The sequence below is a fragment of the Puma concolor genome, chromosome E2 (genome assembly GCF_028749965.1).
Source record: "Puma concolor isolate L17-30 chromosome E2, mPumCon1.1.hap2, whole genome shotgun sequence".
Classification (NCBI taxonomy): domain Eukaryota; kingdom Metazoa; phylum Chordata; class Mammalia; order Carnivora; family Felidae; genus Puma; species Puma concolor.
Window position 1 is genome coordinate 19,250,171 of NC_141681.1, and position 17,835 is coordinate 19,268,005.

At 53.6% G+C, this 17,835-nt stretch overlaps 2 protein-coding genes across 7 annotated transcripts; both read right to left on the bottom strand.

The window, feature by feature from the left end:
* Nucleotides 1-1,965: 1,965 nt before the first annotated feature.
* On the bottom strand, nucleotides 1,966-6,282 carry NRN1L (neuritin 1 like). Of its 2 annotated transcripts, none has more exons than XM_086689147.1 (3): nucleotides 5,860-6,282; nucleotides 4,964-5,075; nucleotides 1,966-4,829 (listed from the first exon to the last, which is right to left on the bottom strand). In XM_086689147.1, the coding sequence occupies exons 1-3, from the start codon at nucleotides 6,140-6,142 to the stop codon at nucleotides 4,544-4,546; spliced, it is 681 nt and encodes a 226-aa protein (XP_086545273.1). In that variant the 5' UTR covers nucleotides 6,143-6,282; the 3' UTR covers nucleotides 1,966-4,543. The 2 variants fall into 2 exon arrangements, with proteins under 2 accessions (XP_086545273.1, XP_025776630.1); XM_025920845.2 differs by having other exon boundaries at nucleotides 4,964-5,096; nucleotides 5,860-5,965.
* A 39-nt stretch (nucleotides 6,283-6,321) lies between these two features.
* EDC4 (enhancer of mRNA decapping 4) lies at nucleotides 6,322-17,835 on the bottom strand. 5 transcript variants are annotated; one of them, XM_086689118.1, is made up of 29 exons: nucleotides 17,792-17,835; nucleotides 17,541-17,700; nucleotides 14,717-14,873; nucleotides 14,272-14,383; nucleotides 13,875-13,974; nucleotides 13,424-13,613; nucleotides 13,169-13,316; nucleotides 12,978-13,082; nucleotides 12,542-12,651; nucleotides 12,367-12,450; nucleotides 12,178-12,273; nucleotides 11,985-12,087; nucleotides 11,687-11,867; nucleotides 11,527-11,599; nucleotides 11,333-11,424; nucleotides 11,067-11,254; nucleotides 10,845-10,972; nucleotides 10,600-10,753; nucleotides 9,840-10,273; nucleotides 9,651-9,755; nucleotides 9,414-9,566; nucleotides 9,288-9,324; nucleotides 8,711-9,155; nucleotides 8,491-8,606; nucleotides 8,229-8,394; nucleotides 7,955-8,141; nucleotides 7,643-7,862; nucleotides 7,093-7,256; nucleotides 6,322-6,849 (listed from the first exon to the last, which is right to left on the bottom strand). In XM_086689118.1, the coding sequence occupies exons 2-29, from the start codon at nucleotides 17,623-17,625 to the stop codon at nucleotides 6,657-6,659; spliced, it is 4,326 nt and encodes a 1,441-aa protein (XP_086545244.1). In that variant the 5' UTR covers nucleotides 17,626-17,700; nucleotides 17,792-17,835; the 3' UTR covers nucleotides 6,322-6,656. The 5 variants fall into 5 exon arrangements, with proteins under 5 accessions (XP_086545244.1, XP_025776348.1, XP_086545247.1 ...); XM_025920563.2 differs by having other exon boundaries at nucleotides 8,711-8,866; nucleotides 8,978-9,155; nucleotides 17,541-17,798; XM_086689121.1 differs by having other exon boundaries at nucleotides 8,711-8,866; nucleotides 8,978-9,155; nucleotides 10,600-10,768; nucleotides 17,541-17,798.

A 17,835-nucleotide genomic window follows, 5' to 3' on the forward strand; every position in this document is an offset into this window, starting at 1 on the left:
GTAAGTTCGAGCCCCACGTGGGGCTCTATTCTAACAGCTCAGAGCCTGGAGCCTGCTTCGGATTCGGTGTCTCCCTCTCTCTCTGCACCTCCCCCGCTCGCATTCTGTCTGTCTGTCTCTCTCTCTTAAAAAGTAAACATTAAAAAAAATGTTTAAAGACCTCTATAAGATCAGAATTATCTCACTACTTTACAATAAACTCAAACTGCAGGGGTAAAAAGTAGATGACACAGGTGATAAGGGCATTGTAACCTCCATCCATCTTCCTCATTTCAGTCTGTTCATTTGTTAAAATATTGAGTATTTATTTCGTACGTGCAATTGTCTTTGACTGTATAAGCCAATGTTATACTTTAAAGCTAAAAAATACATTAACATCAATAAAACATCATGGTTTGTTTTATGCAGTAGAGTTTCATAAAAGATTTTATTTAAGGGACACCCGGGGGGCTTACTTGGTTGACTGTCCAATTTCAGCTCAGGTCATGATCTTGATCATGAGTTCCGGCCCCACATCAGGTTTGCTGCTGTCAGAGCAGAGCCTGCTTGGGATCCTCTGTCCCCCAACTCCCCCGGCCCTCCTCTGCTTGCACTCTCTCTCTCTCAAAAATAAACATTAAAAGGGCTCCTGGGTGGCTCAATCAGTTGAGCCATCGATTTGCCTCAGGTCATGATCTTGTGGTTGGTGGGTTTGAGCCCCACTTCGGGCTCTGTGCTGGCAGTGCAGAGCCTGCTTGGGATTCTTTCTCCATCTCTCTGTGCCTCCCCACTCACACTGTCTCTCAAAATAAATAAAGAAAAGCTTTAAAAAATTAAACATTAAATAAAAAGATTTTATTTAAAAAACACCTTTAGGGGTGCCTGACTAGCTCAGTGGAGTGGATGACTCTTGATCTCAGGGTTGTGGGTTCGAGCCCCATACTGGGTGTAGAGATTACTTTTTAAAAAAATTAAAGGGGCACCTGGGTGGCTCAGTCCATTAAGCACCTGACTTTTGATTTTGGCTCAGGTCATGATCTCACAGTTCATAAGATGGAGCCCCAAGTGGGGCTCTGTGCTGACAGCACAGAGCCTGCTTGGGATTCTTTCTCTGCCCCTCCCCTGCTAGAGCTCTCTCTCTCTCTCTCTCTCTCTCTTAAAATAAACAAACATTTTTTAAGCTATAAAAACATGTTTTAATTAAAAAAAAAAAACCTTTAAAAATCACTCCTCTCCCCCGCCCCCACAAAGAATCACTTCCAAAAGTCTAGTGTGATAATTAAGGGCATGGACTTGGGGCCAAACAAACCTGGGATCATATCCCAGATACTTCCACAGCTGTGTGACCTTGGGCAAGACATCTCCCCTCCTTAAGCCTCATTTTCCTTATGTTTTATGGGGATCATAATCCTGACCCCACATCATTGTTGTGAAAGGTTAAAAGTAATACGGAATTCAGTGGGGCACCTGGGTGGCTCAGTTGGTTAAACATCAGACTTTGGCTCAGGTCATGATCTTGTGGTTTATGGGTTTGAGCCCTGCATCAGGTTCTGCCCTGACAGCTGGGTGCCTGGAGCCTGCTTTGGATTCTCCCTCTCTCTCTCTGCCCCTACCCCACTTGTGCGCTCTCTCTCTCTCTCTCTCTCTCTCTCTCTCTCTCTCTGTGTGTGTGTGTGTGTGTGTGTGTGTGTGTGTGTGTCTCAAAAATAAGTAAACATTAAAAAAATTTTTAATTAAAATAAGTGTCTCTTAATTTCCGCTCAGGTCATGATCTCACGATTTGTGAATGGAGCCCCACATCAGGCTCTGCACTGACAGCGAGGAGCCTGCTTGGGATTCTATTTTTCCCCCTCTCTCTGCCCCTCTCCTTCCTCTTTCTCTCTCTCTCAAAAATAAATAAATAAACTTAAAAAATAATAAGGAATTCTAGGGTTGATAAGGCGTAGAAATCCACACAACACCCCAGTTTTACAGACATTCAGCAACTTAATTCAACAAGTATTTATTGAGCCCTTGCTACTGGCAGGTGCTGGTCTGGGCTCTGGTAAAGATCAAAGGGCCTTGAGATGAAGAGGCATGTTAATGCAGAGGGACTCAGCTCTGGACATTCAGCCCCCAGGCTCTACCCTGAACAATAAGCTTTTCCATAGCCACAGAGCTGTAAATGTAAGACACATCATCACCATGATGCTCTGGGCTGGGCAGATGTGTCTGGGGCCCAGTCTGCCTATCAGCCCACCCCTCTCCTCCAGCTCTGGGATGAAACATACAAAGCTCTTAAGCCCTTGGCCAGAAAGCAGATTCTATCCCCACCCCCATGCACACACTCCAGGTCACTCACTTCCAGGGAAGAGCAGGGACTTAGAGAGCAAAAACCAGGGGAAAGTAGGGCACAGCAGGAGGATAGTAATCCCTCTGATGGCTGGCCATCACAGTTGGGCCCCTGCTCCTAGCCACCAATCAACAGTGGCTTTGAGAAGACTTTTGGGATTTGGATCCCCAGCATCATCCTGCCCAAAGTATGCCCAGGCTAGGTAAAGGGGCTGCCCCAAATGACATATCCTCCATGCTGAGGTCGTTCTTGGTCCAAGCTCTTATTGATATAACACTTTCTATGCTAGGCTTAGAGATTCTTTCATTCCACACACTTCTACAAGTGCAGCCTTTATACCCAGCCCCAAAGTGGGTGCTAGAGACATAAAGAATGAAGAATTCTCACCCAGACCCAAATAGTAGCAAGTCACTGTTATCAGTATTGAGACAGAAGACAGCCGGGGAGCTGTGTGGATCTGCAGGAGGCTTCTGATTCAGCTTGGAGTCAGGGTTATGAAGGAGGTGATGCTGAACAAGAAAAGGAGTTCACCAGGAGGATATGGGGAAGGGTATTCTGAGTACAGAGAATAAATGTACAAAGACCCAAGGGAATAAAAGGCTGGCATTTCCTTCTGGAAAATTCTGGTCAAAGGGGGGCAGTTGTGGGAGGAGTTTTCTCCTGATTTTTTCCCTTCAAGTCATGTGAGAAGATGGGTAATGACTGGTTGGGAGATAGAAGTGGAGATAAAAGTACAGGTGAATGAAGCACAGAAGTCAAGGTAGGGCAGAGATTGCTGATTGAGGTATCTGAGCTAACTGGAATGGGAAGGTGTTTGGGAAGCATGGATGAAGTAGGGCTCCTACATGTGAGGATGGAAGTCTCTGGAGGCACCTATCACCCTGGAGCCAAACAATGGTTCAATTAGGCCCGATTCTGTCCTGGGAACAATAGCTCCCCGGCATGGGCTCTAGTGTATACCTAGTCTGCCAAGCTCTAAATGCCAACCCTGATTCCTTTGGGCCCCTCTTGTAAAGCCCTGTCCCATTCAGCCCCATCCATTCTGACCTCTTCTATCACCCTCATCACATGCCTTCCCTGAAGGCTCCCCTGATGTCAAGGACTAGGTAGGCAGATCACTGCTCCATGCTCAGGTAGAAGGGAGTTGCAGGAGTGGACTGAAGCAACTGTGGGCAGAGCTGGTTTATGCAGGGCCTCGCAGAATGAGGGCCTCATAGAATGAAAAAGAGCTTAACATCAGAATCAGTTCTCAATTTTCAAAAATGGCAAATAAGGCAGAGGGAGTGTGAGCAGAAGTCAGTGAGTTCACGGCACTGCCCACACAAGTCATGCGGTGGTGGTGGGAGAGTGACCGAGAGAGGATCTCACCCTCTCTGAGGACCCCTCCTTCCCTCAGGATTCTGCCCATGCAGATTCTTTCTCTTCGCCAGAGTGGACAGGGGCTCCTCACACGCATGCTCATTCCATGCTTCCAGAAAGTCTTCTGGGATTGTTGACTTCACAATGCATACCTCTTCTCAAAGAACAAGCTTGAGTAGAGTCCAGAGGAATCCTCATTATGACCGCAGTTTCTGCAGCTCCAGGTCACCTCAGGGACTTGAATACAGACCCCAACAGGGACTCCCCACTTTCTGGAACAGGCTCCCCTCAAGTAGATCAGGACCCCGGAGAGGGAGAGGACAGAGCACTTAATCTGTCTTGAAGGCTAAGGTGGTAGTTAGCAGAGGGAGGATGAGGTGGTGGCATGGCAGGAATGTGGAGGCTGGAATGTGGGGATGGGGGTGGACTGGCTTGAGGAGCTTGGGGGTGAGGTGGTACACTCCACGCTCTCACCTTGCCTGTAAAGGCCAGGATATGAATGGCAGGCAGGGGTAGGAATGCCAGCCTGGGAGAATAGAGGAAGGCTGTGCATTCCGGTAGATTTCAGGTCACCACCAGAGCTCTTGGAACCTGCACACAATGGAAAGCTTTGCACAGCCAGCCCTGGGAAATGAGTGTCTGTAAGTAGAAAGATTGAGTCCCCTGTGGCAGCCATGGGCCCCACCCATCCAGTCCTAGGGATCAGCTTCTGGAGGCCTCCGCCCCAGCCAAGCAGGCTATAGCCAGAAGAAAGGAAGGAGCTTAGTACAAATATAAATGCCTTTAATGAAAGCCAAGGGCACTCTGCAGAGCCCCAGCAGCAGCCACCAGAGCAGGGTAGGAGGCAGGGGTGCCGCTACTCCACTAGACTGGCTAGGCCAGAGGCCCTAGGAGGCAGGCAAGTGCCAGAGCAGCTGCCAGCAGTGGGGGTGCAGGGGCTGGGCTATGTGCAGACCCTGTTGCCTGCAGTGTCTCCTGGTTGGTCTCAGGGCCCTTGCCATGCTCCCTAATGCGCACAGGGGTGCCACACAGAGCATGCAAGTTATCTGGGTGTGGGGCGCGGCGAGCTTCTTGCTGTAGTGACTCCCACACGGCGGCAGCCTCCTCCGGACAGCGCAATAGGACTCGGGAGGCACAGATGTGGAAGTCATTCCAAGACCTGTTAAAGGCTTGGGGTTAGGGTAATTAGGTGGGGCAAAGAGACTTTTCTAATGGGAAGGAAAAGGTTCAGGCCCCAAGGGCCTGGTGGTGGGGGTCTGGTGATCAGGTGGCTGTCGTCACACCTACCCTTACCTGCAGACAGACTCCAGTTCGCCTCCCAGGCCCATGCTGTCCCCCAAGCGGATGAGACATTCAGCAAAGCCCTGGTATATGGTGTCACAGCCCCCTGGGCCTGTTGCAGCTGCTGCCAGAGGAGATACAAGGACTAGGGGTGGGGGTGGAGAATGGTTGATAGCATGAGTCGCCTGGCTCCCCTTCCCCGCTAAGCCCCCAGGGGCTTGTTTACCTGAGTATGCTCTGGGGACGTGACTCAGCGTGAAACAGAGGCACCCAAGAGAACCAAGGGGCATGTCTGGTGATCACCTGCATTGACCGCCCCCCCTCTAGATGCAATGGGGACAGGATACGTAGAGAGGGGGAAGAAGGTGTCCCATCCCAAGGGGCTGACTCTTCCTCTGAGCTTCTAGGGCTGCAGGCCAGGTGAGGATGTTCCAAATGCAGGAGTCAGGACACAGAGAAGAGGGGCAGAGTCCAGGGCTATTGGGCTTCCTGAACTGTCCTGCAGCCTAGATAAGCTTCGCCTGACCTTCCCACCCCATCCCCAAAGACAGGTGTTTTCAGCCAGGTAGAACAGGATACAGGGGTCAGGATCTAGGTGAGACCCTAACAGAGGACCTCAGGGGTCCCACAGCTGGTCTAAGAGTCCCATCACAGCCTATGTCTCCATTTATCGGAAAGGGGGCTGTGGAATTTCAGGGTCCTTTCCCCACGACTAGGCCTCAGTTCATGCCCATTTTGCATCCTGAAACCACTGGAACACGTTATTCCTTCGCTGGAGCCCTTGCACCTCCTCTCCAGCGTGGTTCTCAGCACTCAAGGCTGTGCCTCTGCTCCCACACACCCTATACCCAGACTGGGGAGAGTGTGCCGCCCGGTTGCCAAGCTGGGTCTGGCACTCCCGCACTCACCAAGTGGTAGCAGCAGCAGCAACAGCCCCAGCACACCGGATGGTCGGGGCAGTCGCTGGCGGTGGTGACAGGAGGAGTAGCTGCGCATCATCCCCGGCTGGGAGCCTAGTGCCTGAGCTAGCAGCTTGGAAGCGCAGCCCTTCGGCCCAGCCTCCGGAAGAAGGGCCTGTGATTGGATGGGAGTCGGGGGCGGGGCCCAAAGCCAGCTGGCGGCCCCACCCCAGTAGGGAGATAGGCAAAGGCGGGTAGGGACCAAAGAGAGAAGAGCTGGGGACACAGGCATTGCAGAGCTGACCCCAGGGCCCTCTCTCAGAGATGGAGAGGGGTTTCTGGGAAGAAAGTTGCGCAGATGAGGGTGGGTGTCCAGGCACCTGGGTTAGCCTAGACAGAACTCCACACAGGGAGGAGACGGAAGAGAGAACAGAGGCCCTTATCAAAATTACACCAAATGCACACACATGCTCCATTTTATTCCAAAAGCATTTAATTGAATTTCTCAACATTTTTCAAAAACAAAAAGATCCAAATCGGAGGTAAAAAGGAATATGGAAAATTCAACTCAAGTGGTGTCACGATCTCAGGGGTCATGCTCCAGGCATGGAAGAACCCAAGAAGGCACAATACCCACCCTGGGCCCAGCCAAAACCTGCTGGCTACCACAACCTGTAGACCACATCCAGTGCTCTCCCCTCAAACACCCCAGAGGTGGGAGCCTAAGCAGGTAAAAGGACAGACACTAGCCTAAGCCTGTGTATTGGCCTTCAGTGCCTCCCCACCCCTGGGCAAGGCAGGCTTAGCTAAGGGAGGCTAGGGGTTACAAGGCCGTGCAGCATGAGGCTGAGACGCCGGGCCACTTTGCCAAGTGAGTTGTGCGGCTCAGCCTGCAGGAACTGAAAGAGCTTCTGGCGCACCTGGGCCATGACGGAGCCCATGTGGTCCCGAGTGATGGGGTCACTGTGGTCCAGGTGCATCACAGCCTCTTCCAGGTAGCTGTGGTGGAAGAAAGGGACAAGATACAGGTGGGTTCCAGCAAATGGGAGTGCCCCCTAGTGGCACTGAGGCCCAGAGGGACGGCTGCGGGGGGTGGGGGGGGGGGTGGGGAGGGTCCTCAAAGCCTGAGATGGGTGGGAACAGAGGTGGAGAAAATTAGGAAGCAGAGTCAGGCAGAAGTCTCTGCTTTGAACTGCTCCCCCACCTTCACCCCAGCCTGTCTCCTGACCTGAGTCCACTCACCTGAGCTTGAGGTCAGTTCGAGTACCAAGGTCAGAGGCCAGCTGCTGGATGAGGGAAAGGAGCACAGGCTGGGAGAGTGGGCAGGGTGGCTGCCCAAAAACCTGCCCTGGGTCCACAGTTTCACACACATACAGCACCAGGTTCAGGTCAGCAGCCGTCAGGGCCTAGGGTAAGAACAGTATTTATAGCTAATGTCAGAATGGAATACCTACTTGTCTGGCTGTGTGGCCAGGGAAATAATGACCAGGGTAGGGTACCGAGGGCTCCAGAGGGGGATGCTCAGGGGCCCAAAGACAGTAATATAGGGGTGTGTTGTTACTTTAAGAGATCAGGAGAGGTTTCCTAAGAAGGGTGGTCATGAAGCAAGGTAGACTGAGGTAAAAAGACCCTGGAACCAGGCAGAGAAGTAGGGGGAAATGGCCAGAAAGGCCAAAGAGAACCAAGAACAGCCTGTTAGGGTCAGACTACCCAGAGCCTGACAGGTAGAGTATGGTGTGTGGGCCTTGTCAGGAAACACCTAACCCCTACCTGGACCTAATGCCTGGCGTACCTGCTGGAAGGCCTGATTGAGGTGGCCCTGCTGCAGCAGCTGTAGAATATGGGCTTGCTGGGCCTGGCAGTCGAGGTGGGCAGCGGGGACAGGTGTGCCAGCTGCTGAACGCATGGCCTGCATGATGCTAGACGTGACGGCGGCCTGTTGCTCCTTAAGTGCTACACTCACCTCACCTTTAACGATGCGCTGTACCTGTGCTAAAATTGACTCCTGCAGGCTGCAAAGGGAAGTGAGGGAGATGAGGTAGATAAGAAGTCCCGTCTGGCACTTTCAAAACACACCACCTTGCCCAGCACCCTGCCCACACACCTGCCCACAGCCACGTGCAGCTGGTGCTGCACCTCAGCCCGAACGCTGCTGGATACAGTGGCTGCCATCTGCTCAGTGGCACCCTGCAGTGTGCTGACCAGGCCTCGCAGCTGGGCCAACACGGGCTCCCGTGCTTCCTGTTCTCGTGCCTTCCGGCTCTTCATGTGGCTCTCTAGCTGCTGCAAGTCTGAGAGGTCACCATAGGGGCCATGAGAGGGATGGTGGGGGAGAGGAGGCCAGCCCCTCCCACCTTGAAGCATATGACCCCACTCACATTCTTGCGTGCCCAGTCGGAAGCTATCATTGATCTGCTGGAACATGGCCTGGCAGCTCTTCTCAAAGGCTGGCAGTACCACGCTCTGGAAGGCTTCACGGTAGGCAGCCTGCATTGGCCCCTGTAATGTGTCTGCAGCTGCTCGGGCAATGGCATCTGTCAAGTTCTGGGGGAAGAGGGAAGGCTGAGTTGAAAGGCTGAGCCCAAGTTGGCCTGACCTGGCCCACCAACCACCAACCTGTCATCTGGGGCCCTACAGCACCTTGGACTTTAGTAGCTTGGAGATATTCTCTTTCATGCTACCCTCCACAGCTGTGAGCTTGGTGGCCACTGAATTGCTCAGTTGGCCTGCCACTGGCTCCAAACTCCTGGAGACACCTGGGGCAGGGTGAGGAGGAATAGGTAGAGCCATGAAAGGCAGCTTGACAGATAGGAAGGCCCACTCCTACCTGGCCCACCCAGAGTCTCCACACAAAACTCACATGGAGGCACTGTCTTCTTGATCTCATCCCGTATGCTGCGCTCTAGCCGACCAGCTATAGCTGAAGACAGTGCCTGGGACAGCTGTTGCGTCAGCTGCTCCTGCAGCTGCCCACCCCGCTGCTGCCCCTCAGCCAGTGCCCGCTCCAGCCGCCGCTCTGCGTTGTAGCTAAGGAATAGGCCTGAAGCGGGTCCTACATCCCTTCCTGGGGCCAAGAATGCTGCTGCTTCAACCGACCCCTGTGCCATGCCACAACCCATAAGGATACGGTCTTGCTCATGCCGTGACTCTAGGGCGCGTTCTACGTGGCCCGTGACTGTGCTCTGCAAGCCTTCAAGTTGGGTGCAAAGACGCTGCAGCAATTCTTCCTGGCTGTGCCGCAGCTCTGCCAGCTCTCTCTGCTGTTGCCAAATTAGTGCTGGCCAGTCTTCAGGAGGTTCTGCCACCTGCCAGAAGCACTGACAATCAGGTGATGCCGCCCCATACATTCTCACCCACCTGACCAGGGAATGGCCCAGAGCCCTTCCCACCCTCACATGGAGGATGCTCAGAAATGGAAAAGGTGTTACTTCACTTACCTGGTGCTCCATGAGCCGGGATCCTACGGCTGAATCCCTGCCATGGGCAAGAAGCACCTCAGGCTACGTCAGGCACGGCAGCCTGGGGACCACCCCTCTCCCTGGCCCCAGGACCCCACCCCCTACCCGTCATCTTTCTTGCCCTTTCTCTTAAGCTTGGGTGAGGCTCGAGGAGATCCCTTGGTCTTCCAGTCCTTGGCTGGCAGCCGTGGAGTGGGAACTTTGGTGCCAAAGCCCCCTGCAGCAGAGGCAAGGCTGGCCACTTCATCATCGTGGTCACTGTAGGAAGGGGAAAGAGAAAGATAAGCACCTACCCACTTGCTGGCTCTCCCTATGAGAGGAATAGTGTAGGGTGGCACCTACCTTTGCTCAGCACTGGCATCCTGGCTATCATGTTGCTGCAGGAGGTGATAAGGTGGTCGATGGAAGGCCAGGCTCTTGTGCTTCTCCTGGAGGCCATTCCTGGGACTGAAGGAACAGGCCGACTCAACAGTGCATGACTCTATCTGAAACCCCTACCACCAGCACACTTTGTCCTGCCAGGCTCCTCACCTCTCTGCCAGGCTGCTGCAGGTCTCACGAGTAATGTCTGGTGCTGTAGGCCAGACCTGATTGTCAGGGGCTGTGGCTTCCTGGGTCAAGGCTGCCTCCAAAAGGGAAGGGGTACTATGCCGATCCCCATCCCCAGGGCCTCCATCCAGGCCAAGCTGAGAGCCAAGCTCAGACGCTGGCCGGGGCCGTGGGGACAGCAGGTGTAGCGCTGAGGCAGCCGAGGCCATACTATCTGGTTCAAGACCCTCAGGAGCAGAGGAGACAAAACCACGGGAGAGGGCCTCAGATGCAATCTCAGGGATGTCCTGGGACAGGGCAGTGGAAGCTGAGGAGATAACATCAGGGGAGCGGGTACGGCTAGGGGAAGCCTGGGGTAGCCCCAGGGGCTCCACTTCCTGCAGCTCCAGTGATAGTGCAGAAGCAGCAGTAGGCACCTGAGGTGGAGCAAAGATGGGACTTAGGTGGTGGGTCGTGGGGATGGGAGAGCACAGAGATGAGGCCCTGACGTTTGTAGAGATGAGACACTGCAGTGGGGGATGCAGATCAAAAATCCCACAGCCCGGGAGGGGAGGAGATAGGAAAATAGGCTATGGGAGGTAGAAATATAGGATATAGGTTGAGAAGTTGCCCTCCAGGGAACAGGGAAGGCTGGAATGACCTCAGGGAAAGGCCTCAGGCGCTATGGGAGTAGAGTGCCACCAAACTTCCCACAACCAGATACCTGCCACCCTGCACTTCATACACACTCCTACACACACACCTGTCCAGGTGCTTTGGGAGTCAGTTTGTCAGCTGGACCTGGGAGCAGGCTAGGCAAGAGGCTACGCGGGCTTGCCTGCAGGCTGCTGCTGCTGCTCATTGTCAAACTGCCATCCAGCTGCAACTTGGGGCTCAAAGTCAGCTCCTCGGGTGGCCTGGTGGCAGGAAGGCTAAGGTATAGCAGCCAGAGTTTGGTATCACCTGGCACCAGCCCCTGCCATCCCCCAACCCTGAGCCTCGCTTCACCTGGGCAGGGAGGGATCCACAGCTGAGGTACTGCTCATGGCAGACACAGCTGTAAGAGAGGAGGAGCTGGAGCTGGAGCTGCTGCTGCTGTTGCTGTTACTGTTGCTGTTGCTGGGGGAGGCAGCAATCTGGGGAGAGGCAGGGGATCAGCACTATATGGCCTGCAGGTGGGACATTCCCGGGTCCCCTTGCCCTGAGCCCCACACTCCTCCACCAGCATACCTGCTGCAGGGAGGTGCTAGGTGTCATGAAGGCGTCAGGTGTCATCAGCTTGGGCTTGGTCTCACTGCTCAGACTGAGGAAGTCAGCAGGTGCAGGTAGCTCCACTATGCGTCGGAGGTCAGGCTGGGAGCCTTGGGTAGCTGACCCCAGGCCCTCAGAGCCCAGTTCGGGCCGAGACTCTCCAAATGCTGTGGGGAAAGCTGCCACTTGAGTCAGATCTCAGAACCTGGTCAGTCTAACCTGATTCCCTCTTACTCCTCACTCACCAAAGTCCTCATGGGCAGTGTGGGTGGGGTGCGGGGCCACCACATCAGGGTTCAGCTGCGGCTGGAAGCGGATCTGTACGTCTTGCAATGCCCTATAGGCAGAGAAGAGAGTAGGAGAGGACTCAAAGGGGCCAGAGCAGTAGGGTGGGGAGGGGCACAGACAGGGCACAGGTGAGACTTCCCAACGTACTCACTTAGTATGCACACAGAAGAGTTTGATGAGCACACCAGCTGCAGACTCCACGGCACCAGCTCCGTGGGTTCCATCTACAAAGACAGTGTGGGCAACTAAGCCTGGCCCTCTCTGACTCCACACTTCCCTACATACATATACCCTGACCCTGACCAGCTCACCAGCCCCTAGGCTGTCATTCTCTTCCTCAGCAGGTAGCACTTCAGTGTGCCGCAGCCGGCAGCGACTCACAACCTGGATGCCGAAGCTCAGCACAGGATGGGTGAGCAGGAACTCAGAGATGGAGCTGAAGCAGGCACGGCCCTCCTCCTGGTTCTGCAGCAGCTCCATCACGTAGAGGACCTGCACAGAGAGTAAACTCACAGCTGAGCCCAGTGGCTGTGAGGGTTGTGGATGTGCCCAACACCCCTGCTGCCCTGAAGATACCGGCTCTGCCCAGGGTGCCCCACTATAGGTTACCTTCCGTTGCACATCGCTGAGAATAAGGTATTCAGCTGAGAGGTCCAGACAAACCTTGAGGCTGGGGGGCACACTCACTGAGCTAAAGATATCTGGGGAGAAACTGAGGGGCCGGGGAGGCAGGATTAATGAGACAGAGAGTGGAAATAACCCACATCCATAACTCTGCTGCCCCTAGCCAGCCTCTGCTTACCGAATTGTCTGCAGACAGGTCCAGGACACTGTGCACCACATCTTTAGCTCTCGATTCTGGTCAGCGCCAGTAATAAGGAACCTCCAGAAAGGGACTCTGCAAAGCACCAAGGCATCGAATAGCTGGCTGGGCCCCCTACTGGAGAATTAAGGTCCAGCCCACTACCCACCTGCCTGCCCACTCACTCACTCAGGGTCCTGTTTCTTATGGTTGTCACAGAACAGGAGGCAGGAAAGGGACCTCCCATCATGAGGCTTCCATTCGTGCAGACACCTGCAAGAAGGCAGATGATGGGCCTGAGTGAATGATCTGGTCCTCACCTTGGCGGGGGAGGGGTGTCTGGATCCCTCAGGCTCTGCCTTACCTTGGTTCATCCTGCCCCTCAATGTAGATCTGCCAGAACTTGACAAAGCCATCATGGCTTGCAGTAGCCAGGACAGTCCCATCGGGTGAGAGGGCCCCTTCACTTAGACACTGGGAAGAACCCAAAGAGCCTTGCTTTGCCACCTGCCTAGTGGTGGGAGCAAGCCCTTCTCAGGTGAGGATGGTAGTGAGCTGAGCTGACCCACAGTGGGTGCGTACGTTTTTATGAAAGACCGATTAAATGGATGACTGTACAGAAGATCAGACCCCTAGGCTGAAGCCAGGTAGGCAGGCATTCCATAGGTAAGGGTCACTTTGTGTTCAGAGTTCCCACGGGCAGAGTGCCAGTAAAGCTGCCTGGGCAGGTGTGTTCAGGGGACAGATGAGGAACATAAGGAAAGTGGGGAGAGCAAGGAGGCAGTCAGTTGCAGGCTTACCGTGCTATGGCCTTTGACCACAATGAAGCCTTGCTTGATCTGGCTGACACGCACAGGCCAGGTGCTGTGGTTGGAGCGGAGCATGTCCAGGTCCCACACCTCAGCCTGCAGGGTACAAGATGAGTGTTCAGCCCATGCCCACACCATGGACGCTCTGTCCCCTCCTCTCCCCTCATGCATGGTTCCCTCACCCGGTCCTCATGCAACAGGGCCACCGTTGGGCTGCCCTCCTCACAGCAGTCCTCACTCTCCTCAGGGATGAAGGGGCACCAGATGATCCTACGGAAGTGGTTCAGTGGTGTACCCTCTGGCTGCTGGATGTGGACCAAGATCTCTTCTCTGAGCAGGGTGTTAAGGGCTAAACAGGTGGATGATGAGGTGTGTCTGGTAGCCCCAGTCCCACCCGCCTTTCTTCAGTCCCCCATCCCACCCCAGGGAAAGGATACTGAATTTTGCCATTAACTAGAGCCAAGCGCCACACAAACAGGTTGCCTGCCTCATCTAGGCAGGCCAGCTGTGAGGAATTCAGGTGTGCAAAGGCCAGATCAGCCACGCTGCCTGTGAAGCCCTTGAGCAGGGTCCGCTCCGAAGTGCTTACACTGATCACCCGCACCATCGCTGAACCATTGTTGGCGGCTGGAATCAGAAGAGCAGTAGGCCACTGAGCAAGGCCCAGACAGTGGCAGAGAAGCCCTGCCCTTGCCTGCCTCATTGTCACTACCAGTCTCAAGCTCAGTTTTCCCAATTGGCTCCCCAAGGCCTGTCTGAGGTGGGGGCAGCACAGATAAGCCTTCTATTGTACCCTAAAGGCTGAGTGGGCTGAATGGCCTGACAGTGGATTTGCATCTCTGAGGCTTCTAGCAGAACAGCTCCCTCCTCTCCCCTGCCCCTACTCACCCCGAATGGCATAGGCCAAGAAGGAGTTGGACACAGCAATCAGGTTGCCGTAGTAGTATTTCTGCTCCCAGTCATACTTGGCCACAGGCTGGATTTTCACCTGAGAAACAAGGGTGAGGAAGGTTGTAGAGACTGAGGGCTAGGTTAATTCTGCCAGAGCCCAGTTGGTCCCCAGCATCCCTGGGGACAGAAGATGCCCTATGTGTGAGCCCAGCCACACATTCACAACTCTTGAGGCCAGATTCCCACAGAGATTGGCAGCTAACCCTGGCTTTCTGAGACTGAGGCACACTACCTGTCAAGTTGGTTCCCATAGGAATTGGCAACATGGGTTAGGGGAGGGAAAGGCTGAACATGTCCCCATCCACCATACATGCCACAACATCCTGGCACCCACCTTGTTGCTGCCCCGTGCCTTGCTTGAGATGCTAGAGTCACTGCTGGCCACAATCTCCACCTCCTTGGCCAAAATCCCAATGCACGTAGAGCTGTCATCTCCTGAGAGGCAGCTATGGGAAGGGATGAACAAGCTTGACTCCTGTTCCTACAAAGTCTCAATGGGCATGGTCGGGAGGGGGAGAGAATACAACCACTCTAGTAAAGGTGTCAAGTCTTAGGTGCTCAGCTATGCCTAGTCTACTGGTCCCCAAACCCACAGTTCCCTTTGCTCACCTCCCTCCTTGGTAATGGGCCTATTTCCATGCTAAAATGGAAGCTCAAACTTCAGATCCAGGCCAAGCTTTTTAGCTTGTCCTTTCCTCTCACTCTAGCACAAATATAACATGATTAAGTGCATCATCCCAAAGACCCAGCACCACCACTGCCATTTCCCAGACACTCACATGACCTGCTTTTCCTGAAGATTAATAGGTGGCATGGCCCGGATACCAGACTTGTTTGTTGAAGTACCATCACCTGAGCAGAGGGGGTCTGGGACCAGAAGCCCATTGAGATCTCCATTGTAGGCATTAGATGGCCGCTGGCTCTCTGCACTGGGACCTGGGGATAGAAAGGGCTGCTCTGAAGGTTGTTCCACCTGCTCACTGGCCTCTCCTCCTGTAGAATTTCATTCAAGAACCATGAGGTGCTCTAGGAACATTGCACTGAGGGAGCCATGTCAGTGGTGAGGAGGGCCCTTGGTTCATCTTTTGTTTCATAAACTCTGATAGTTAACTCAGTCTCTGCCAGGACCAAGGATGTGCATGGGGCTCTTCTACCTGAAGGAGGAGTAAAGCTATCAAGAATCTGGTGAAGTCAATTAATACTCAGGCTCGGGTCGGCACAGAGGGGCTCTGCGTACTTGAGGGAAGGCATGGGAAGGGTCAGGACAGACTTCACAGAGGAGATGCCATCACAGCCTGTGTGGCTGGAACACACAAACAGGAAAGATGGAGGGAAAACAAGCTACAGAGGTCTCAGGTATGAATCTTGGGTGCTTAAATTCTCCCTGTAGCAATGAGAGCCACAGAAGAGTGACAGTGTGTGTGTGTCTCTCTCTCTATATATATATATACACACATATACATATATGCATATACACACATATATCTTTTTTTTTTTTTTTTTTTTGAGAGGGAGAGTGAAAGAGCACATGTGTGCACATGAGCAGGGGAGGGGTGGAGGGGGAGAGAGAGAATCCCAAATAGGATCTATGCTGAGAGGACAAGGAGCTCAATCCCACTACTATGGGATCATGACCTGAGTTGAAATCAAGATTCAGAAGCACAATCGACTGAGCCATCCAGGTGCCCCTAGAGAGCCACAAAAGAGTTTTAAATGGGAAGGTGACATGGTCTGCTATGGCCAAAAGACTGACTGCTTTAAGTCAGCATGTAGCATAGTTGAGAATCCAAGTAAGAGATACTAGGTCCTAGACCAAGATAGTGGTAGAAGATAGACAAGCAAGATGGACTCCTAACACATGAAAGGACATCAATAAAGAAGTAAGAAAGAAAGGAACCTGCCCCTCACAGAAATGGCTCAGAAGACGAACCACCTTGGGCATGTAAACTCAGAAAGAATGGACATGAAGGAGTTGGGACAAAGTAAAGAGAAACTGTAGTTGGGAAAGACAGCATTTCAGTTGTTTGCCATTGGCTGTTTCAAGCACCCTCACAGGCTCAGACACCACCCTAAAACTCCCAGGTGACAAAGAGACTAGGGCTCCACATTGAAAAACATGGTAAGTTTCTAGTCACAAGACAGTATGGAGTTTGACATGGTGTTCCGTTGAGAGGAGACCAACAAGAGCTACTTGGAAAACTGGGCAATTAGGTACCAATCAACAAATAAGGAATTAAGTGGAAAGCCTGCAGGCCACTTCACTTGGATCAGAGCCACTTCAGCTGTTCAGGGAGAGGCTGGCCACTCTTCCTCCCAGGCAGGCTACCATGAAGACAAACAAGCTACAAAATACTGGCCACGTCAGACTCTACCAAAGCTTTGTGCAGTCTAGTCTGCACAGAGGGGATGAGCAGGAGAGGTCCAAGCCAAGCTCACAAGTAAAGGGAGCACACATTCCATGTCTGGGATGAAGTGCTTAGTGGTTTCAGGCAGCAGATGGATTTTCCTCAGGGGGTAAGGGGCACCTAAACCCACCCAGGGTGAGCACCAGTGCCTGCTTCCAAAAGCAGCCAGTTTGGGCCTCCCAGCAGGTTTAAGAACAGGGTCCCAGGAAACACCAATTCTCAGCTGTGGTCACTGCATACCCACACCACCATCACCAGCCAATCTTTCAACCACTACAACTTTTCACAGGTTCCTGAACCTGCCAGGAAACTTTGGTGCCTTCACACATGCTATTTGTTCTTTGCAGAATGCCATTCTTGACACTCAATCACCTGTTCATATTATAACACCTAACCTAAACACTGTCTTCGGTCTCAGATCTGTTCTCAGGCACTCTCCAGCCCCAACCCCATCTACCATATCTCCATCACAGTACCAAAATACTCCTTTTTTTTCAATGACAATTCCATGATGTTACAACCTCATTAGCTCTCTATGTTCTCAAGGCTCCTTGAGGGCAGGAGCAGCTCTATCACTAAAAGCCCAAGTAAAGTTTAAGTAAATAGAAATAAACTAGGGCTTGCAAATGTTTGTAGCCTAATCCAATCAGTGTCATGCAATCTGTGATTTGCTTTAATCCCAGAAAGGACACGGAATTGGGGCTGGTCATCTTTCTCCTGAAAATCAGTTTTAGAATAGCAGACCTGGAGTCTGTATTCCAGAGTGAAGGGTAAATTGCAGAGGGGGACCAGTGGCTCCTCAGCCCAGCGCCTAGGTCTAGACCCAGAACTCCGCACACCGAGGCCAGACCAGGCCTCAGAACTATGGCACAAGGATAGGGAACCTGAGCTAGTCCCAGTAACACTACAGACCTTGGGGCCAGGACACGAACTTAGCCCTGCGGATTCAGAGAAGGAGTCTCACCTTCAGCAGAGACGCTGAAGGACGCGAGGCAGAACGGCCCGGCTCGGGAATGGGAAGGGATTTGCACCCTTGACGGGCACGGTCAGCAATTTACCGCTCCAACCCCCGTCTTGCCTCACCAGCGAGGAGGATGCGGAATTGGTCCTGAGAGACCTGTGAGCCCTAAGGACGGCCCAGACCCGCGCCGCCCTTATGCCCGCTCGCCGAGAGCCCACCCCCGGTGTACTGGCTCACCCCCCGCGGGCCGGTCCAGCTTGAGGATGTCCCGCAGGTGCTGCGTGGCGTCCTCGATGTCGATGCTCGCGCAGGAGGAGGCCATGGGCCCAGGCGCAGGCGCCTTGTCCACGCCGCGTTCGTTTCGCTACCTCCGCGCAGAGTGCAGCCGCGCACAGCCCTGCCAGGACCAGACAGCAAGACACCGGTCACTAAACTCGATCCACCCGCCGCCCGCAAACCGCCGCCCGCGCCGCGTCCCTGTGCCCCACCAGCACCACCAACCGCCTCCACTTCCGGCCCGCCAGAGCCCTGG

Coding starts and splice junctions, on each gene's coding strand:
- NRN1L (XM_086689147.1), bottom strand. CDS start 6,142: ATGCCTGTGTCCCCAGCTCTTCTCTCTTTGGTCCCTACCCGCCTTTGC. Junction 5,076..5,859: donor GCTGCTGCTGCTACCACTTG/GTGAGTGCGGGA, acceptor CTCCTCTGGCAG/CAGCTGCAACAGGCCCAGGG. Junction 4,830..4,963: donor GAACTGGAGTCTGTCTGCAG/GTAAGGGTAGGT, acceptor AGCCTTTAACAG/GTCTTGGAATGACTTCCACA.
- EDC4 (XM_086689118.1), bottom strand. CDS start 17,625: ATGGCCTCCTCCTGCGCGAGCATCGACATCGAGGACGCCACGCAGCAC. Junction 8,142..8,228: donor CCGACTGGGCACGCAAGAAT/GTGAGTGGGGTC, acceptor GTGACCTCTCAG/ACTTGCAGCAGCTAGAGAGC. Junction 7,863..7,954: donor CTGCACGTGGCTGTGGGCAG/GTGTGTGGGCAG, acceptor TTCCCTTTGCAG/CCTGCAGGAGTCAATTTTAG.